This window comes from Haplochromis burtoni, unplaced genomic scaffold (assembly GCF_018398535.1).
Source record: "Haplochromis burtoni strain Fernald_Lab_line unplaced genomic scaffold, NCSU_Asbu1 Contig_34, whole genome shotgun sequence".
NCBI lineage: Eukaryota > Metazoa > Chordata > Actinopteri > Cichliformes > Cichlidae > Haplochromis > Haplochromis burtoni.
In genome coordinates, this window is record NW_024582395.1 from 65,756 (window position 1) to 88,675 (window position 22,920).

General features: G+C 44.0%; 2 protein-coding genes across 4 annotated transcripts in view; both read right to left on the bottom strand.

The window, feature by feature from the left end:
- The window catches only part of srrm3 (serine/arginine repetitive matrix 3), a 171,943-nt gene that overhangs the window by 34,796 nt on the left and 114,227 nt on the right, over positions 1-22,920 (bottom strand). For all 3 annotated transcript variants that reach the window (XM_005918958.3, XM_005918957.3, XM_005918959.3), the window contains 4 exons: positions 21,384-21,485; positions 8,479-8,580; positions 7,950-8,030; positions 6,033-6,101 (listed from right to left, as the gene is read on the bottom strand). In XM_005918958.3, the coding sequence (XP_005919020.1) occupies positions 6,033-6,101; positions 7,950-8,030; positions 8,479-8,580; positions 21,384-21,485 (354 nt within the window). The remainder of the gene's footprint in view (positions 1-6,032; positions 6,102-7,949; positions 8,031-8,478; positions 8,581-21,383; positions 21,486-22,920) is intronic.
- Positions 1,943-3,751, bottom strand: LOC121814300 (flocculation protein FLO11-like). The gene is made up of 2 exons (XM_042219485.1): positions 3,025-3,751; positions 1,943-2,766 (listed from the first exon to the last, which is right to left on the bottom strand). The coding sequence occupies exons 1-2, from the start codon at positions 3,503-3,505 to the stop codon at positions 2,093-2,095; spliced, it is 1,155 nt and encodes a 384-aa protein (XP_042075419.1). The 5' UTR covers positions 3,506-3,751; the 3' UTR covers positions 1,943-2,092.

Consider the following 22,920-nt stretch of genomic DNA (forward strand, 5'->3'; position numbering starts at 1 on the left):
GGTGAAACACAAAAACAGTACTAAACTTAAACTGGGGAGACTAAAGCACGAGGAGCCACAGGGAAAAATCACACAGCTATGAGGGAGACTACGACACTGACAAAGAGAAACACAGGGCTTAAATACACAGAGGGATAACGAGGGAATGAGACACAGAAGGAGGGCACAGCTGGGAGAAATCAGGACTGGACGAGACAGAGACGCAAAACTAGAAACACTCACATGAGGCATGGACCTTCAAAGTAAAACAGGAAGTATCACACAGAGACGCGAACTAGACAGTGGAGACAGCAACTAAGAAACAGAGACAAACCATAAGGCAGAGGTCTAAGAACCAAAATACACAGAGGGAAATACTCAGCTTTGAACACAAGAGACTAGACTAGAGGGAGTAACAAAAGACCAACCATGAGAACATAATGCACAATGCAGGGTGACAGAAAACAAGAAACTCAAACATGCAAAGACACACAATAAACAGAACAGAGGGGGCACAGAGAGACATGAAGGGCAGGGGAGACTTAACATGGGTTGGAAACACAAGGGGGAACTAATAAGCAAATGAACATAGGAGGCCTAATGAGCTTAACATACTATACACATTAAGATTAACTAAAACTCAAAACACTGGGTCCTAAGACCCAGGATCGTGACAGAGCCCCCCCTTCAAGGGCGGATTCCAGACGCCCCAAAACCCGAAAAACAAAACCAAAAACAACCCACCAAGGGCGGGCGGAGGGGGTCCAGGACGGAGGGCCAGAAACAAGGCCACAAAAACAAAATGTCCATCAAAAACACAGGAGCGCAGGGAACAGTTCATAACACCTCAGGGGGCCGACCCGGAGGGCGACGGTCCAGAAGTCCATAGTTCATTTGATCAGGGGGCCGGCCCGGAGGCCGACGGCACAGGAGTTCATGGTCAAACAGTTCCGGGGGCCGTCCATGCGGACGGCAACGGTGGCGACATGGAAACAGTTCCGGGGGCCGGCCGCGCGGACGGCAACGGCGTAGAAACAGTTCAGGGGGCCGACCTCGACGGCGGTGAAGTCCAGCTGGTGGCTCGGAAAGTGGCCGGCAATCCCGAGGTGCAGAGGCCGGACCAGACGAGGACGAAGACTCTGATGAGGCCGGACCAGGCGTAGCCGAAGCAGGACCAGGCGTAGCCGAAACTGAGGTCGAAGCTGGACCAGGCGAAGCACAGGCAGAAGCTGGACCAGACGAGGCAGAAGCAGAGGCCGAAGCTGGACCAGGCGGAGGCGAAGCAGGAACAGAGACCGATGCTGGACCTGACGATGGCGAAGCAGGAGCTGATACTGAGGCTGGACCAGGCGAAGCAGGAGCTGAGAGGCTGGACCAGGCGAAGCAGGAGCTGAGGCTGGACCAGGCGTAGCACAGGCAGAGGCTGGACCAGACGAGGCAGAAGTAGAGGCCGAAGCTGGACCAGGCGGAGGCGAAGCAGGAACAGAAGCTGAAGCTAGACCAGGCGAAGCAGAAGCTGAGGCTGAAGCTGGACCAGACGAGGATGAAGACTAGGATGAAGCTGGACCAGGTGAGGATGAAGACTCGGATGAAGCTGGACCAGGCGAAGCACAGGCTGAAGCTGGACCAGGCAAAGCAGAAGCAGAGGCTGAAGCCGGTCCAGGCGAAGCAGAAGCCGAAGCCGGACCAGGCGAAGCAGAAACCGAAGCATGAGGCTGGACGGGCTCCTCGGGCCCTCCAGCTGACGAGGCATGAGGCTGGTGCGGTTCTCCTGAACCCCCAGCTGACGAGGCATGAGGCTGGACGGGCTCCTCGGGCCCTCCAGCTGACGAGGCATGAGGCCGGTGCGGTTCTCCTGAACCCCCAGCTGACGAGGCATGAGGCTGGACGGGCTCCTCGGGCCCTCCAGCTGACGAGGCATGAGGCTGGACGGGTTCCTCGGGCCCTCCAGCTGACGAGGCATGAGCAGTAGGTGCAGAGACCACCGGCTGAACATAAGGCTGAGCAGGTGATGGAGCAAATGACTGAGCTGCACAGTGGGCTAAGGGCTGAGCTAACGGAAGCACAGGAAAGTGTACTATGGACTGGGCCGCTAACAGTGCTAGTGACCGAGCTAATGACTGAAAGGCATGCAGTAGTGATGGCGGTGTGGGTTGTAGACTGAATTCTCCTGAGCCCTCAGTAGAAACAGGGACGGGTGCAGGCACATGCCGGACACTAGCCACTCCCACCCGAGGAGTAGGTACGGGTGCGAGACGGGCTGTATCCTGGCTGACCTCACCCTGGGGACCGGCATGGGTGACAAAACTGAAGCCTGACCTGGAGACAAAACTGAAGCCTGACCTGGAGACAAAACTGAAGCCTGACCTGGAGACAAAACTGAAGCCTGAACACACGACTGAGCTAACTGAGCAACAGACTGAACTATGGAAAAAATGAGAGGTTGTAGTGATTGTGGTAGTTGTTGCTGACATATCTCCGAGCCTACAGAACACAAGGACAGGGGCTGGATAGGCTCGTCTGAGACTTCAGCGGACACAGGAATGGGTGCAGGCACCCGCCGGACACGAGCCGCTCCCACCCGAGGAGTAGGTACGGGTGCGGAGGTAGGCTGTGCCCTGGCTGGCCTCACCCTGGGAGCCGGGACAGGTGGTGGAGAGCGGAGCTCAGGAGCGGTCACAGGCGTAGGTAGGTTTGCAAAGGCAGTTTCTGAATAAGCTGACTGGTGAGCAGCAAAGTCCAGGGGTGAGGCCACACCCAAAACAGTCACTTGAGGTGCAGGTTGAACTTGGTCTGACTCTAAAACATGGTGAGTGTGTTTGAACATGGCTGGCTGTGGAACACAAAATTCAACTTGATTCATGAGCTCAGTGGCATCAAGTCCAAGTCTTCTAGCCAGTTTAACTATGGTGGGAGGCACTCTGTTACTGTTTACACCTCCCAGCTGGGGCACGGAAAAAATAACTGCCTGAGATACTGGAAGAGCGTCACGTGGAGTCTCAGACACAGGATTGGAATCATGAAGGTTCGGAGGAGCTGGTTGAAAAACTAAAGTGTTCATAGGAGCAGCATGACTAACAGTGGATGAAATGGCAGAAGGTTTGGAGTCAGAATGTGGCAAACAGTCACTTTTACTCACAAAAATGGTCTGCTCAGCTGCTGTGGAGCGATGGCGGCGTGAATGCCGCTTTCTCCTGGAAGAGGGAGGAGACGAGTCGGCCCGCAAATCCTCAAGCGGACTCGTCTGAAAATCCTCCGGCTCTTCACACAGGAGTGGCTGCTCAGGGCAGACACGCACAGTAGAAACAAGGAAGTCCTGGATTAAAGGGTGGAGCATGCCAAATAACCAGGGGAGTCCAGAGATCATCCGTTGTAAGCGGAGAGCTAGTTCCTCCTGGTATTCCTTAAATGGCAGCGCAAACCACTCCTGGCAGAGAAATTCTACCGTGTAGATCATGTCCTCCTGGAGCTCAGCGGAGGGATTGTGAGCTGCTGGGTCCATTGTCTGGTCGTAGTCTTCTGTCATGTTTCGGCTGTGTGGCAGGCAGGAGAGGACCCAAACGCAAACTCACGGAGACAAAACGTAAACTCAAAAACACAGCTTTAATGCTGGCAAAAGGTGAAACACAAAAACAGTACTAAACTTAAACTGGGGAGACTAAAGCACGAGGAGCCACAGGGAAAAATCACACAGCTATGAGGGAGACTACGACACTGACAAAGAGAAACACAGGGCTTAAATACACAGAGGGATAACGAGGGAATGAGACACAGAAGGAGGGCACAGCTGGGAGAAATCAGGACTGGACGAGACAGAGACGCAAAACTAGAAACACTCACATGAGGCATGGACCTTCAAAGTAAAACAGGAAGTATCACACAGAGACGCGAACTAGACAGTGGAGACAGCAACTAAGAAACAGAGACAAACCATAAGGCAGAGGTCTAAGAACCAAAATACACAGAGGGAAATACTCAGCTTTGAACACAAGAGACTAGACTAGAGGGAGTAACAAAAGACCAACCATGAGAACATAATGCACAATGCAGGGTGACAGAAAACAAGAAACTCAAACATGCAAAGACACACAATAAACAGAACAGAGGGGGCACAGAGAGACATGAAGGGCAGGGGAGACTTAACATGGGTTGGAAACACAAGGGGGAACTAATAAGCAAATGAACATAGGAGGCCTAATGAGCTTAACATACTATACACATTAAGATTAACTAAAACTCAAAACACTGGGTCCTAAGACCCAGGATCGTGACACTTTTGTTGGTAAAGTTGATACAGACCAGGCTAACATGACTCTTTACAGGGCTCTAGACTAACTTTTTGCCATGCTACGGTAGCCATTAAAGTTAGGCGTACCGGCACAAAAGTTAGGCGACACAAATTTTATAATAATTTATATAATATAATGTGTTTTTCTGGATACACTGTGCTTTTTCAGCATTCAAAGATTGATGACACCGTGTCAGAGCACTGGCTATGAATTTCAGAAGGATCAGGCCTTAACTTAACAGAAAAGTTAGCAATAGTTCTCTTTTTTGCCAGCATTAAAGCTGTGTTTTTGAGTTTACGTTTTGTCTCCGTGAGTTTGCGTTTGGGTCCTCTCCTGCCTGCCACACAGCCGAAACATGACAAAAAGACTGTAAGAAATGTTCCTGGAAGGTAAGGGGTGGGATATTTCAGCAAACAATGCACTCTGAATCACATGCATCTATATGTGCAGCAACATCTGCAGGGAGCTCTAACAGCAGTGCTGTACTTTACATGTGTTGGTCATCACACTTAGTAGAACATGCTGCTCCCTACAATAAAGCCACACTTATTGGCCAAGCCCCTTTAACATAATAAGCAGGATATGGGCTATTCCTCAGTCTTCAGCACAGGACTGACACATCACCTTCCTATCACTTTTCACCCTCATTGCAGTTTCCATGGTGATTACTCAGGCCGGCCTGTGCAAGTTATTTTCCTGAAGAGCCCTACATCTTCCATGCTGTTTTACACACCTACAGCATGCAGCACAGAGTGGGAGGGAGCACTTTGTTGATGCTCTGAAAAAGGAGGAGTAATAAAGCTGTCACAGTAATAAATGTGGCTGGTATGTGACTGAGAGCTGTGGCCCTTGTGACAACCCATGCTTCCCCACCGAAGGGCCTCAGGTAGGGACTGTTGTGTATGAGGTGTTATTCTGGAGAGGACATTCTTCTCCTCCTCTGTCACAAGCTCTGGTGACAGCTGAATCCCTCGCCACGGCACAACGTTTATCACAAGGGCATAAACAGTATAGCTATGAGACAAATATGCACCCAAATGGCCTGAGATCAACCCGCTGCTATTTTAAAGAAACAAAGACCAGCGAAATGTTAGCAGGACAGGACTGCGTATAATCTCCCCCCTCCCCTTCCTAATCTGCATCTTAAAGAAGAGCATCAGAGGAGGATGTCTCTTTGGAGGAACGTTGTATGTCGCCCTCCTGCTTCCTTGTTCTAGGCATTCTGATATCAGCAGCACCTGCAATGCAGAACATCCTTGCTGTGAGGCTGAAACGGAGGCGCGGCAATGAGTAGAGAGGACATGGGGGAAATGGGATGAGAGTGGATGGATGGAGGAGGGAAAGCAGACCAGGGCAGCGCAGTGATGCTCAGCAATTTAGTAAGAGGCTCATTTTTCTTGAGTTGTGCGCCCCGTCATACAGACTGGGTTATTAGAGCAACACATTTAGCCCATTTCCCCTTGAGTCAGGCAGAGAATGAGGGAAAACAGAGGAGGAAGAGGCCACTCTACCACTGCTTATTGCTGTTATGATATCCCAAGGCACCTAGAGTTTTTGTTGATGAGCGCTTGCTTTTGGGGTCTCTTCCAAGCCTCATTTTCACCTTTCCCTTTTCCTTTAATATTTCGGATAAATGAACTACAGTGCTGAAAATGCTTCATCACAAGGCGAACTGTTGATCAAAGCCTTCAAAATCCAGATTCTTTACCTTTGCACACACACGCAAACACACACACACACGTGCGCGTGCATGTGCGCACTCACCGGTCTCGCTTGTGTTTCTTCCCACTCTTTTTCTTCTTCTCTCTGTGAGTGGGTGAGAAGCTGCCAAACCTGTTGATAGAGAGAAGGATACATGACGTGACTGCTAAGTGAACCTCAGATAGATGTTAAACTGTGGCTTTTCACTCAACTGCATTACATTACCCCTCAGATAGGGTCATTATGAGCAAAGGTATCATCTTATAGTGGCTCAGCTGATTTCTCTCTCAGCTCTATTCATCCCTCTGCCTTTCTCCTTTTATTGTGGCTGCTCTCTAATGCCTCTGTGTCTCTTCTTTTCAATCTTGCTCCCCCTCTTTTCCTGACCTTGTCAAAAGAAAATGGGAGATGAGGGTATGCTTTGCTAATGGCTCCCCACCCCCATGCACAGTCGCGGTATCTGATGGCTCATTTGTGATACTCACACCAAAATAATTGGAATTCCGTTTTACAAAACCACCAGTGTAATTATTCTGTCAGCGGAGCTGGCGAAAGGAGAAAAAAAAAGGAAAACAGAGGAAAAATCGAACCACTTCATCAGCGATCAGTGGAAGCTGTTTCCATCAGTAAAGCTAAGGCTGCCTATAGGAGGAGGATTGAAGATCACTTTGCTGACAACGACCCTAGAAAAATGTGGCAGGGGATCAATCACATTACCAACTACAGAAGCAATAACCAGGCGAAATCTAGGACTGATGAAGCTATGTGAGAATGCTCTTCCTGGACTTTAGCTCAGCATTCAATCATATCATCCCGGAGATCCTGGTCCAGAAACTGTCTCACCTGGGACTCTCCACCCCCATCTGCCTCTGGATCAAGGACTTCCTGACAAATAGACCACAGTCTGTCAGACTCGGCCCCCACCGTCCAGCACCATCACACTCAGCACCGGGTCTCCACAAGGATGTGTTTTGAGTCCCCTCCTGTTTACGCTCTACACATCCGACTGCTCCCCTACCCATCTCTCAAACACCATCATAAAGTTCGCGGATGACACCACAGTGGTTGGACTCATCTCAAGGGGGGATGAGTCGGACTACAGAGATGAGGTCAACAGACTGACTGAGTGGTGTTCAGTTAACAACCTCCAACTGAACACCACGAAAACTAAAGAACTTATCTTGGACTTCAGGAAGGGCAGAGCAGACCCGGCCCCACTTTACATTCACGGGAACTGTGTGGAGAGGGTACACTCCATGAGGTTTCTGGGCGTGCAGATCTCTGATGACCTCTCCTGGACTGCAAATACCACGGCGGTGGTTAAAAAGGCCCAGCAGCGTCTCCACTTTCTGAGAGTGCTCAGGAGGAACAACCTGGAGGAGAGGCTGCTGGTGACATTTTACAGAGCCACCATAGAGAGCATCCTAACGTACGGCATAACAACATGGTATGCAGGGTGCTCAGCTGCGGACAGGAAAGTACTGCAGAGGGTCATCAACACAGCCCAGAAGATCACTGGCTGCTCTCTGCCCAGCCTGGAGGTCACTGCAAACTCTCGGTACCTCAGCAGAGCTGGCAATATCATCAAGGACCACTCTCACCCCAGCAACCAACTGTTTGAACTATTACCGTCAGGCCGACGGTACAGGTCACATAAAACCAGGACAAACAGATTCAGGGATAGCTTCTTTCCCAGAGCTATCACCGTAGTAAATAAGCACAAAAACAATTGAACCTATTCCATACCGTCACTGTCATTATATTATGCTGCTATTCATACTGTCATTATATTAATGCTGCTATCCTGTATATATTGTACATACTATTGTTTGAGTACTTACGATTGTTTTTTTTTTGTACTTTTTATATTTTACATTTATATTTATTATTGAAACTTGCACCAAGGGAGTGGCACTCCAATTTCGTTGTACTCTGTACAATGACAATAAAGGCTATTCTACTCTATTCTATTCCACTCACCGACTCCTTCGACGGCCAGATTTCTTCTTCTTCCTTTTCTTTGGACGAGGGGAATGTGAGCTGCTTGATTTCCTCTTCACCCTGAATTGGCCGCATCAAGAGAGTTAGGGGGAGCATAAATCATTTACAAGCGATTGCTATTATAATCATCTCCAGTTTTCAATTTCTGATTACAGTTATTTGCCGATGCTTTACCGATAACAGGAATGATAAGTGTATATTTTCTCATTTTCTCATTTCTTTCATAACACAATATCCATACAATACATCTTACCATCCAAACAGGAAATCACTTTGAGGAAATGACACTTAATCTTGTCTATGAAGTGACACGCACACACACAGAGTACAGTCTAAATGACCATCTATGTAACAGTTTTCATATATAAATAATAATTGCTGCTTACCTCACGCCACACGCACTGTGGGTGATATTTTAAGATTTTTTTGTGTTTACATTTGGAGGAAACACCCACAAGCCATGTGGCAGGGACGACAGACAGCTGATTTAACACATCCTTGAACATACCTGTTGTCACCATGGTAGTCATGCCCATAATCTCCATCTTCATAGCCAATCACTTCAGGGTCCTCTTCATACCCATCAGGGGGATAGTGCAGGTGGTTGACCCTGAAAACACATGAAGAGATTGTGGTGAACAGTGTGTCTGCATGTCTTCAGTGAAAACATGCAGACAAACAACAGCAACATCTGTGTGGGGCTTCTTCATAATTAACTTTTTATATTTGCCATCTTAGCTGGGTGTGTGTGACCATGGCAATCACATGAAAAAGGATGAAAAGAAGAACTGAGCAACATCATTTTCAGCATGTGGGGACATTAAACAATTAAAATAAACAAAGCCGACTTGTGTCATATTTATAAATAATTTTTTAAACATACAACCTAATCAATTTAGCCAAGCGATGGATTTATACCAGGTGGATAGTGGATAGCAGCAGCATGTGGTGTGCAGGCTGGCAGGGTTGAAGGAAGCTGAGAGAACGTTGATGATGGCAGCTGCTCACTGTTTGAAAGAACCTCAGGAAAGAGGAGTAACAAGTCTGCAGACTATCATACTACCATACTATACTAATCTGATGTCAATATTAGAGAACTTTACATTTTTAATACAATTATCACATTTGTTTAGGGATTTTCTTGCAAAGAGATTTTCTTTTTACCTTTAAAGATTGTAGTCTGAGCCAAAGGGGGAAAAAAACACTGTCATTGTTATACATAAAAATGGCGATTAATATGCTGAAGTATAGCAGACAAATTCTATTTATCAAATAGTAGGAATGCTTCACTGTACATGGACAGCCAAGAGAGACTTTAATTGTGACCAACAAACACAGTAAGAGGGACATTATGCTGGTAAAACAGCCACTCATCAGCGCCCTCTAGAGGACAATTGGTGAAATGTGACACTTTTCCTAAATGATTTACAGTATTTAGTGGCTCTGTGTTAAGAAATTATGCAACACAAGTGTATGGAAAGACATCTGGTGTAAAATCTGTACCAAATCATAGACATCAATCTTCCACTCTGGTAACCCAGTTGGAAATAAGGTAGCAGCAGAAAGAAAATGCTAAATTATTTATTAAATTTTCTGAATGTATTAATCATATCTTGGATTTATGGGTTCAGCTCAAAATGGTAAAATGCTCTGATCACAAAGTAACACCAAGATGAATGAAAATTAGCTTTACAGGCATGGCCCGACTGATTTTTAACATAGCCTTATTGCAAGTAGAAAGTCTTAAGGGAAGCCCTTATTTTAAGCCCTTAAAGTGATAGACAGAAAGTCAGGGGGTATTTATAGCCTAATAAATCCTGATGAAACAACAACTGTATAGGAAGTTTTATACCAATGCATTCCCTCTCAAAAAAACTATAAATGTCAGGCTACCACTAGAGAGAAGTCAACGGTGTTCATCCTCTAGAAGCCATGAACAGATGTACAAAAATGTCATTCTAATCTAATGCGCATTTATAAAAATGACCCAGATGACAGATCAGTGGTGCCGTCCTTTGGTGAGGCTAGAAACATTCCACCTACCCATATGGTAAATAGCATTAAATTTTAAAGGAACAAAAACAAAAGCAAGAAAAATAAAACAACTCTATTACACGACAAAAAAATAAAAATAAAAATCAAATACAACTTGAGTTCTATACCGACAGTTGCAAGTTTCCCTCACTGCAGCAATGAGAATATCATTAGCTCTCAATCTCTTACAGACCAGCTTGTGGGATTCATATCTTCAGACTTGTTTATCACACATTGCATTGTATGTATTGACAGATGGCTGGAGCCTCCTTTCTTCCTCTTGGCCTCACTACCCTCTTCCCTCTTAGGTGCCTCTTCTGGTCTGCCAAATGTGACCTTGCCACGTGTGATGTTAAAACAAAAAAAACCCCACACCATACTGACTCTTTTTTTCCCTTCAAGCTGTCACAACTCCCAGAGTTTATCAGCTCAAACTATTATAACACACTCAGCATGTCATATTCTGGGTGTTATGACGCTTTCGCCCCCTACACACATCAGTGGGGCAAAAAAGTATTTAGTCAGCCACCGATTGTGCAAGTTCCCCCACTTAAAATGATGACAGAGGTCAGTAATTTGCACCAGAGGTACACTTCAACTGTGAGAGACAGAATGTGAAAAAAAAATCCATGAATCCACATGGTAGGATTTGTAAAGAATTTATTCGTAAATTAGGGTGGAAAATAAGTATTTGGTCACCTCAAACAAGGAAAATCTCTGGCTCTCACAGACCTGTAACGTCTTCTGTAAGAAGCTTTTCTGTCCCCCACTCGTTACCTGTATGAATGGCACCTGTTTGAACTCATCATCTGTATAAAAGACACCTGTCCACAGCCTCAAACAGTCAGACTCCAAACTCCGCCATGGCCAAGACCAAAGAGCTTTCGAAGGACACCAGGAAAAGTATTGTAGACCTGCACCAGACTGGGAAGAGTGAATCTACAATAGGCAAGCAGCTTGGTGTGAAAAAATCAACTGTGGGAGCAATCATCAGAAAATGGAAGACATACAAGACCACTGATAATCTCCCTCGATCTGGGGCTCCACGCAAGATCTCATCCCGTGGGGTCAAAATGATCATGAGAACGGTGAGCAAAGATCCCAGAACCACACGGGGGGACCTGGTGAATGACCTGCAGAGAGCTGGGACCAAAGTAACAAAGGTCACCATCAGTAACACACTACAACGGCAGGGAATCAAATCCCGCAGTGCCAGACGTGTTCCGCTGCTGAAGCCAGTGCATGTCCAGGCCCGTCTGAAGTTTGCCAGAGAGCACATGGATGATACAGCAGAGGATTGGGAGAATGTCATGTGGTCAGATGAAACCAAAGTAGAACTTTTTGGTATAAACTCAACTCGTCGTGTTTGGAGGAAGAAGAATACTGAGTTGCATCCCAAGAACACCATACCTACTGTGAAGCATGGGGGTGGAAACATCATGCTATGGGGCTGTTTTTCTGCCAAGGGGACAGGACGACTGATCCGTGTTAAGGACAGAATGAATGGGGCCATGTATCGTGAGATTTTGAGCCAAAACCTCCTTCCATCAGTGAGAACTTTGAAGATGAAACGAGGCTGGGTCTTCCAACATGACAATGATCCAAAACACACCGCCCGGGCAACAAAGGAGTGGCTCCGTAAGAAGCATTTGAAAGTCCTGGAGTGGCCTAGCCAGTCTCCAGACCTCAACCCCATAGAAAATCTGTGGCGGGAGTTGAAAGTCCGTGTTGCTCGGCGACAGCCCCAAAACATCACTGCTCTCGAGAAGATCTGCATGGAGGAATGGGCCAAAATACCAGCTACTGTGTGTGCAAACCTGGTAAAGACCTATAGTAAACGTTTGACCTCTGTTATTGCCAACAAAGGTTATGTTACAAAGTATTGAGTTGTATTTTTGTTATTGACCAAATACCGTATTTCCCGGACTACAGAGCGCACCTGAATATTAGCCGCACAAGCTAAAATCAGGGGAAAATCCTGTTTTGTACATACATTAGCCGCACCTGACTAAAAGCCGCAGGTGTTTCAATGTTGACTTATCATATGTAAGAGAATATGCACAAAGGGAATTGTCAGGAAAGAGATGGCTGTTTGGAGACACACACTTTTATTAATATTTTGAAAAACAAGTTATGGGTACATATTTGCATAACTTTTTAGGTATATGTACAAGTAGCGGTAATTACAAGTACGAAACATGTACTGTGCTTCATAAATGAGTAACAAATGTAGTACATAACAATAACCTACAGCACACCAGAAAAATAGATTCGGACTACCTTTTAGGCTCAGGTGCAGTGACACGGCTTTAACAAGAAGAAAAGTCAGTCATTCACCACCATCTTTCTCTTCTTCCTGCGCACTAAAACCACCAAAGTCCTCTTCTCCAGTGTCGGATACAACAGGCTCAGGATGGCTTCGTCATCCACTCTCAGCTTCTCTCCTTCGTTGTCACTTACAAAACCAAAAAATCCTCGTTGTCAGTGTCAGAGTCGAACACCCTCAGAAGGGCCGTGGCGGTGTCTCCTCTCCATCATGCAGCAGTCCAGCCCTTCAAAATCCGTTGGTGATCGTGGATGTTTTCACACTTTTCCACGCTGTCAGAATCCAATGGTGGAGTTGAGCATAACTTGCTTTTTGCAAGTTTATCGCCGCTCATCATCCACGCCTCCAGCTGAACGCGTAGTGCTACTTTGAAGTTTGTTTTTCGCGCTACTTCGTACGGCACTACGTTGCCTGGCGGATGGACATGTGACCAACATACCACTCTTGAACCCCGATCCTTCCGCCAGGCAACGTAGTGCCGTACAACAGCAGAACAAACAAAACAAATCCGCTCATGGACAATCCATAGAAAAGCCGCACCTGACTAAAAGCCGCAGGGTTCAAAGCTTGTGCAAAAAGTAGCGGCTTATAGCCCGACAATTACGGTACTTATTTTCCACCCTAATTTACGAATAAATCTTTACAAATCCTACCATGTGGATTCATGGATTTTTTTTTCACATTCTGTCTCTCACAGTTGAAGTGTACCTCTGGTGCAAATTACTGACCTCTGTCCTCATTTTAGGTGGGGGAACTTGCACAATCGGTGGCTGACTAAATACTTTTTTGCCCCACTGTGTGTAACACATGGGAGCACTGTCTTTAGCGAAGACAACAGATAGGTTCTCAGCGCGACACCATGCCTCCTTTATTAAGAGGTAAGAGATAAAAAAGGAATGTATAATCAGACAAAGGTGTGATATAAATTTGGATAAAACGGAACAGTGATGTAGAAGAAAAAAACAAATAAGTTGTGTCAAGCAGTGGCGTGTCTAGAAAATTTTTGTTGGGGGGGCACAGATTTGGAGAAGGGTGGCAGATGTAATTGGCAGATAATGTTTAAAAAAAATTCTACCAACTGTTAACCATAATTCAATAATCCTATAAACCTAATAACCAAATGCGCTTTTAACTCTTATTAGAATGAGATTTTAACCACTATGGTGCAAAGTTTTTAGATACTGCGTTGATGAAGTACAAGAGATACAATCAGTGTTTTGTCAGTGTTTACTCAGCATTCAAGGACAGCAATATTTGCATAGTATTTTTACTGACATATAGTGCACATATGTTTTGGGCAAAAACATTTATTAATATTAAAATACGAACATTTGTAACAAACAATTGACAAATTAGCCAATTCCAATGTAAAACTTTATCTGCCTAATAAAAAAAGAAGATAATCTTCTCACAAACTGGTGTTTGATTTTGAAACAGGAAAAAAGTGGGGAAACAACTGAAAAGACTAACATTTGAATAAAACCTGAAAGCAAGCAAATACTTTCTATGCTGCCTTATGGTAAACTTTGGTAATATTGATAAAGAACAACACTGGCTGATGATGAAATACAGTCAGCTGGCATGGTGACACTGCCAGTATTAACCTGCAGGGCTGGACTGGGACAGAAAATCGGGCATTTTGACTAGAGACCGGCCCACCAGGTATTAAAGCCATAAAGTGATGTACACTGTCTTGTTGGTATATGTATGATTTCTATACATTTTACGTCAGATAAAAACTTTGGTTGTAAGATTTAGATAATTATTTAATAAAAGCTAGATATTTTAAATGAGAATAAGAAAGAAAAGTATTTCTTTGTGCCCCACCTTTCCCTGTTAATGCCCTACCTGGCCCCCTGGCAAAACTTTCCTAGACCCGCCCCTGCACAGTTACCAGCTGTCAGCTGCTTAGAAAAGGATCCTGGTGTTATTTGTCTCTCAGAAACAGTTCATAACTTCCCTTCAACTCATTCATGTCACCTAAAAGGTAAACCTGTTTCTCCATCACCTGTTCAGCTCTGATGATTCAGTAAGGACATCTCCTGGTTTCATCTTCATGTTTCCCTCTCACCACATATCCAAACCGACATCATGACCAGCAGCTTTACAGCTGTGGCTCCAGCAAACATCAGCTGATACTAGAAATTAATATTAAATAAATTCTAACAACAGCTGATCAAGCTTAAACGTGCAGCTGTTGTTTAGCGCGACATCCGCTGGTTTCCTCTTTGCAAAGTGGGCGATAAACAAACAAGTGAGAAAAGCCGATCAGCTGATCATTGATCAGTTTCATGATTGAAGTAGCAACAGGAGAGGGAGGGTGAGAGGATGAGAGAAGAAGAGGCAGCTGTGCAGCGTAACGACAGAATAACTCCAGCTTTGTGTCTTTTTTTCATTATAGCGAAAGTCCGGGACAAACTGCATCTCTTCTCAGCTCAATACGAAACGTGTAATATTTTCTCTGAATGAGGGACCATTCCATTTTTTTAAGGAGCCGTTGGCAACTCTACTAACTAACCTTATGAATAAAATAAAGTTCACTATAAGTAACATCATAGCACCCACCCAGCTGTATAAAAACTCCGTCAAGCTGGCTAGAACGCAGTACGAGTTATTGCAACTGACGGTAAAAAGTCAGCACAACAAAAATAAACTCCACCTAAACTTGGTTTATATCTGACCCAGATAGACTGCAGGTCATAACTTCTTAGTCTAAAATCTCTCTTTTGGTTAGATTTTAGTGAATCTAACCAAAAAATTTTTTTGGTTAGATTCACTAAAATCTCTGTAAAGTCTATATTTTTATTATTTAGCTTTTGAAATCCAGATGGTGTGGCCTCTCAGACTAAATGCAGGCTCCAGTCCAAGCCTCTGGTAATGTAATTGGCTTGGCCTTGGAGGAAGTGTTCGGATACTAGGCTTGTGCACATTCAGAAGCAGCTGCATACTCTTCCTCCTTACCATCAATATTTTTCTAAAAAAATGCCATCACTCCACATCAGCCAAATACAAAATATTTAGCATGGCTGTATTAGGTAGAAACCTCTGGGAAAGAGAAATAAAGCCAAAAAACTAGAGTTTCTCTTAGAGCCACTTTAAGCTGTAAAAGTGAGTCAATTCACACCGACGCTCTTGTTAAAATGCCCAACTGAAGTGATGAAACTGACATGTTTACAGCATAGTGGGGAGAGAAAAAAGATCTTGGCTCACCTTCATAACAGCTGTATGGGGGTGACTGTTTTTTTTTGGAACTGATTAATTTCACACTTTTAAGGCTTAAATGAGGTCCGCTGTAGATGATCACTGAATGCTAAGTACTGCCTCTGCTAATTTGAGTAATTGGACTGGACTCATTGGTCATGTTAGAGCATTTTAATGGAGTTAGCTTACCAATTCAGATTGGAATGTGGTTTATTGTACTAAAAGCTTGATCAAAAACTTTGCAGTCCAGGTAAGTGAAATTCTACTTTTCTCTTTTTTCCATTTTCTTTCGTTTTTTTTGTTTTGTTTTGTTTTTTTTACTTATCACAAAGTAACATTTCTCTTTGCAGTGCATCCATGCAGTCAATGGAGTCATCTTGATAAGCAAGTTTGCTAACATTAGCTAATAACCTAATATGCACTAATTATCTATTACAAAGCCAGATCTCGATTAACAACATCTGCACTGTGATTTAAAGTCGGATGTATTAATAGTAGGATGTGTTAATAACACAGCAGTTCTAATTGTTTGTGCTATGGGTGGCTGTAGCTCAGGTGGCAGAGCAGGTCAGCCACTAATCAGAAGGTCGGTGGTTTGATCCCAGGCTGCTTCCTGGCTGCATGTCAAATATCCTTGGGCAAGATACTAACCCCGTGTTTGCCTACTGGTGGTGGTCAGAGGGCCCGGTGGCGCCAGTGTCTGGCAGCCTCGCCTCTGTCAGTGCGCCCCAGGGCAGCTGTGGCTACAATGTAGCTTGCCATCGCCAGTGTGTGAAGGGGTGGGGGAAACACTGAATGTAGTGTGAAGCGCTTTGGGGTCCTTAGGGACTAGAAAAGCGCTATACAAATGCAGGCCATTTACCATATTCACTTGACAAATTTCTTACTTCTAAAAAAAAATGATGAAAAAAACATCTCTAATGGGATTCACAGACTTTACCCATGACCCATGAGTGTGCTGACTCAGTTAGCTGAAGTTGCTTTAGATTCTTTTAAACAGGGACATTAAAATGTAAATAATTGTGAAAGATTCATAACAGCATGCGACTTCAGTGTTACTTGCTGACTTTACATTTAATGTCTTGATTTAGTTTTTTCAAAACAAAACAAAAAGAAATTGTTGCTTTAGCTGTCGGTGTTGCCCCCACAGGGCAGGAAAAGAAACTCGCTGCCAAAAAGAGCAATTAACAACAATTTAAACAATCTAGTGGTCCCCATGCTTAGTCATTAGTGACAAATCAACCAATTCCCCATCCTGTCTCTAGTTTCCTAATTTATACTATGCTCCATTATGCTGGCGACATCTGTCCAGTCCAGACAGCGTTCCTATTAGGCAGATGAGTGAGTCTCTCTGCTGACCTGGTGAGGTAAGAGCCTCTCTAATTCAGCCACTGTCCCTGAGACTTGGCAGTGATGGACTATGGCCAGGGGTCTCCCTAGGGCTGTAGCACCAAGTAGTGCAACTCATTCATAGTCTCTTTCAGACAACCACTCTGCTCGTGAAGTCCTGCACATGTTTCTGTTGCTGCAGAGAGTTATAGTTTGTTATTCTGGGGAGGAGGCAGGTGGTGGCTGTATGGATTACTCTTCATTATATGTATGGGGGCAAACTACAGAGACTTTAGAGTTGTCATATTGAGATGAAAAGTTTACTGTGCTGGGATTTCTATAAGCCGAGCTGATTGATTAGATGGTCGTCGGGGAAAAACCTTGATCTTGTGGATGCACAATGTTTAGATAAGGTATAACCACTTCTATACAAAATAAGATATATTTCTGTTTCCTAATAAGATATGGCTGGTCTCAGGTATTACATCAGATATTGAACTGCTATCTGAAACTGAGGGGCAGCCTTGGTAAGTAAGCACGAAAGGCTCTGAGAGGCTTTACATGCTGCATTCCTTGTCTCGCTCCACATTCCCATCCATTCTTCAGGAAATCAATGTGGGACACCAGTAAACAGAGTTATGAGGTAGCACATCCATGCTTACTGCTGGCTGTTTATTGCCAGTGTATTAAGCTACAGCTGAGAGGCCTAGCCTGTCAATAATTCTTGTCCCTGAGGAAAAGATGGCATGTGAATAAAACCTCCCAGCTAAGCAGAATCAAACACTCTGAAGGCAGTAGCATATTTGTGTTTGTACAACCATTGGAGAAGCATTCATTTAGCCTATGTGCATCTATATTTATATATTTCTGTTCTTTCTTCAAGTTACAATCAGCTTCTACCTAGATTATTTGCCTTATACTGATTTATCACATTCTTTCATTTTCTTTCCTCAGACTTCCTGTATCTCTTATCAATTTGTAATACCTTTTCTCAATCCAACCAAGATATCTAATTGAGGAGTCTGCAGCTATGCTTCTGGCTTTGTTAGCCTGCACTGGCACCCAAACATGCTCATGACAGCATTTCTAACATGCTGGTATTTAGCAGGATTAAGACAATCCCTTTCAGTTTAGTAGCATGGTTGATTTTGTTTTTGGTTAGCATGCACTCATACAGCCAAGCTCTTATTTGTGGGCTGATATTGCTTCCATAAAGTAGTCAGATGGGGTTTTGCAGAAGGGATGTCTGCAATAGATTATTATAACAGCTATAGTTGTAGAGAAACCTAAAGGCAACAGTTAGCTTAATGATTGTTTACATTTACTGAACTTTTACTCAGCAGCATCTGCAAAGCATTTTACAGACCGTGTCAAAGAAGTCACCAGTGTGACTGCATGCTGTTACAAAAAATGGCCAAAATGTTTGCTGTAAACTTTGCAACAGTTTGCATATCACAGCTCAGCTATAAACTAGTCACATAATCTCAAATCTGCTAGCTGATTTGATCTGCTAATTGTTCATGATTAACACTGGAGGCTTTGAGTGGTGTACTTCTATTGGTTAGCCCCAATAATAGTTTTATAATAGCAGACATGAATAGTTAGGGCATCACTGGGCTTCAGTGGTAGCAGCTCCACCAAAATTCAACAAAAAAGCATTAGGTGCCTCCTCTCTCATATTCAAGGAAAACTAACTCATAGGCTGTGGTTATAACTTCAGTCTAAAATAACAAGGTTAAAATGATTGAATATTCTGCAAAATGTAGCTTTTTCTTTTTCTCCCTATTTTATAACGCATATTGACTAGGAAGGACAGAGGCAGATGTCATTAATGGAGAGGACACATCACACATGTTTAACACAGGACACAGGAAGAGTTATGTATACTACTCTAGCAAGTCCGTGCTGGCTGTTTATCACTGTGACTGTATTAACGTTATAACTTTAATATATTTATTAAAGAACATATTTCTGATCTGCTTTTTATTAGTGGTTAGTATCAATGGGGGTCAACCTACAGATTAATTAAGGCATGTTAATGTCTAAAGAGGCATTTCACTTCAGCTTACTTCACACAGAGGTCTGCTTGCGTGTATTTTTTTTAAATCCTGGGTGAGCGAAAAGGATAAGGAAGAGTGGGAGGATAACAACCCTGCAAATTACAAGCTTCTTCAATTTTCCACATCAAGGCCTTTGTAGAGAGGGAATGTTGCAGAATTTCAGGCGAGCACAGACATCCTAAATTGACCTGACTCACAAGTGCCCTTGAGAGTGAACTAATGTGAAAAGCAAAGCATGCAGAGTTTCCTGTGTCTTTATAGTTTGCCGTCTTTGGACCATAAAGGTTCATCTCATTCATCTTACTGTACATCACGGCTGTGGGTAACTCCTCCTCCCCAGCCTTCTTTTTCATTTCACTGTGGTTTAGTTAAACGTCAGACAACAGCTGACATGCAGAGGAGGGAGAATCATTAATCGCGACTGCGAGACAGGAAGCATGAGCGTCATTAACAGTCATTAGTTCAGAGACAGCAGGACAGGTTGCCACCACAACCATGCCTCTCTCCATTACTCACAGGTTCAGAACACTGAGTCAGGAATGCCTCCACACCCACATCCTGCTGTTGCCATTCCTCCCGTATTTCAAGGTTCCAGCCTTTGTGATTGTGTCTTTCTGTGACGTGGACAAAGTCTTTTTACACATTCATTCATTTTGATTGCTTTAATTCCGTCTTTGCTTGCCTCAGAAGAGGCACTCTCCCTCCCACCTTGCGCTTAAAGCTTGAACGAGGCTTAGCACTAAACAAATTGACAATTATCATGCCAATCTTCGCCTCATTGGCTTCCAGCAGAGTTTGGAATAGACTTTAAAATGCTACTGATTATTTTCAAAGCACCAGGGTTTTAACTATTCCCTGTGTATTCACAGAAAGGCAGTGCCAGTCAAAAGCCATTAAAATTTATTGCACTTTTGCAATTACGGTCCATGTTCTTTGGAACCAACAGCTTTCAAGGTATTATTTGAGTTGCAGGCCATTTTTCATGACCTCTTTTAAAATCAATTTCTGTTAGCATTTGCTATCTATTGCTGCCTAGTTATAGTAGTTTCATTTATTATGAAGCATCTGCATTCATTTTCTAATCAACTTATCATCAAGGATGATGCCTAATGACTTTGCTAACAATGTGTTTGCGAACAAAAAATGGAGGTGAGATAGGCTGTGAAAGAATATAAATACATTCTTTGGTTATGCATGGACAATCCTCTGAAAAAAACAATGAAATATATAAATTTTATGCAGAATCATCAACCCCTCTCCTCTCTTCTTCTCTGACCCGACTGGCACAAGTAGCTGTTAAACATTATTGTACAAAGACAAAGATTTATAGCTTAAGGGCAAACTTACAATGCAAGGCAACCAGAATTGCATAAAATTGATGAGAGGAGAAAATTCTGCTTATAATTTACGGACAGTGGCCTAATTTATGAAAATGTACAAAGTCTCTCTACAGAGAGAGGAGCAAAACAGGTCTATCAGAACTGGGTGGGTACTGTGTGTGTGGGGTCTTGGAGGTCGAGTTTTTCGGGTCGAGTCTCTGTAATAAACATCCCATTTAATAAACACTAGAAGAGGATTTTAGGTAGTGCCAGACATGAACAGTTAGGGCATCACTGGGCTTCATTTTTGGGATTTTGAAGACCGATACCATTTTTTTTCTGTCACACATAAAGCATAAACGGGTTTAACATTTGTTAGGTGTAGTTACTGCACTTATGATTCTTTACTAAGATAATATGATAATGTTGCAAAAATTGGCACAACAAGTTACCCGTTTATGCTCTGTCTGACTCTGCAGGTTGCTGTGCTTGTGCCATTCCAAACAAGATGTTGCCAGCAGTGTAGTTGCAGACTGCCCTCAGGCCATTTATCCATCCACTTTCTTCCACTTATCCAGAGCCGGGTTGTGGGGGCAGCAGCCTAAGCAGAAAAGCCTAATTCTCCCTCTGCCCAGCCACCACCTCCTGCTTATCCAGGGAACACTGAAGTGCTTCTGGTCCTGGGTCTATGCGCCCCCAGACACTTCACCCAGGAGACGCCCAAGAGGCATCATTCTTGTCAGAATATCTGAACCACCTGAACTGGGTCCATTAAATGTGGAGGAGTAGGGCCTCTACTCTGAGCCCCTCTTGAATGACTGAACTCACTCAATCTCTCAGAGAGAGGCCAGCTACTTTTCAGAGAAAGCTCATTTCTGTCGTTTGCATCTTAGGTATCGTTCTTACGGTCACTACTCAAAAGTGGTGACCAAATTCACGTAGTGGTCAAACTGTGTAACATCAACACTCATACCATGGCTGAAGGGCGTTTCTCCCTTCTCTTCCTTACTTTTTACATTTGCATTTATCGGTGGTTATAAATGCAGATGCAGCTGACTGATGATTTTAAACTAGTGTGCACCACTAGGAAATCTGACCTTCTAATGCACGTGTCACAGATATCAAAGCTGACGACGTAACTTACATTGGTTGTGTGTGGGAGCCTTCTCTGGTGATAACGCCTTCTTTGTCCATCAGCATTTGTCTGAATGTGCTTACTTTCTGTCGGATTTCTTCTTCTGTGTACCTGAGGATAAGAAAACACAACAGTTAAAAGAGAAGCAAACACATGTTCATCAGTAATCCGCAGCTTTAAATAGCAGGTTCAGCAGTCACTGAACAAGGATGAATCTGAATTCTTCTCAGTGTTAACCAGAGTCTATGTGAAGGTCTGTGAACAGTGACACGGCAGCCTTTAATAACAGCACCGATTGCAGCAGAGGAACTGGCAAAACTAACTGTTATCTGTCATAACTGCCAGAAGCTCGCGTAGGAGGCGTGTCGTGCCCCGCTATCACACAGAGTCAGAAAAAATGGCAAAGGCTGTCTTCTGACTGCATCCTGACCAAAAATTACACTCAGCCAAATTATGCACATTCTGATGATTCACTGTCAACCTCTCTGGTCCCAGGCGGGCCAGTACTGCATGTTTTATTCTGCAAGTGAGCACCGGGACTCGCAACTGAGCTGAGAGTAACTGCAAGCAGCTTGTGGAGCTCTCTATCAGCTGACACAGACAGAATAATGAGGATCTCTGCAGAGGCACAGAAAAATCAATTACTGTCTCGGTCATATTGTAGATTTGTATTCATATTTTTTAATCTAACATATTTGGCTTTTTTTTTAGATGGCTGTGGCTGTTAGTAGGGGCAAAAGAAGAGGAGCAAAATGATCAGTGCTGTAATGACGCTCTAATTTCATTGTGAATGTAACAATACGAAATGCACAGAGTAAATCAGAAAGGCAAAACTGTTTATGCATACAGCTTTAGGCTACATCCTCCCAGTCTGTAAATTTCACAAGCAGCAGCCACAGTAGCACTACAGGCTGCCTCTGTAGGAGCAGTGACAGCTCTACAGTGGAGACAGTAATAATTCAACTAGCCTATCTGAACAAGTCCCGTTTTAATCTACAGATACTCATAGATCAGCCGTGCAAGAACATGTGCTTGACAGGACATGGCTTCTTAATTTCACTGCGCGCCGAAGCCCATCTCCCGGTAAATTCACACCAACTTCTAAACCATCTCCAAGTTCAGCTTGGGCTGTGGTAATGAGCTGTAATGAGTTATAGAGCCAGAGAGAAGGTTGGAGATGGGAGTGAAAAGGGAGAGAATTAATAAAGCTGTGAAATGGTGGCCGAGAGCCAAACATCACAGAGGAAGACTGACTGGGACCCACTTGTATTAATAAGCAACTATAATGTTTATGTCACGTTGAACAATGAAAGAGATCCAGCACTGTGCTCACACAGAAACCCACCGAGATTTACCACACAGCTAAAAACACAGATACTTGTCTTGACCGTAAAACTGCATTCATTGCGTCTTTGAATCTAAACCTACTGGTGTGTGGTGTTTTCATATTTGGTGATCGGCCAATTAGAGCAGGGCGATATGGCCAAAAATATTTATCACGATATATATTTGAAAATTTGCGATAACGATATAACTGACGATATAA

Excerpts from the sequence above, each read along its gene's own strand:
- LOC121814300 (XM_042219485.1), bottom strand. The coding sequence starts at position 3,505 with ATGACAGAAGACTACGACCAGACAATGGACCCAGCAGCTCACAATCCC. Across the intron at positions 2,767-3,024 it reads TCCTATGAACACTTTAGTTT|TTCAACCTGCACCTCAAGTG; the intron begins TTCAACCAGCTC and ends AGTCAGACCAAG.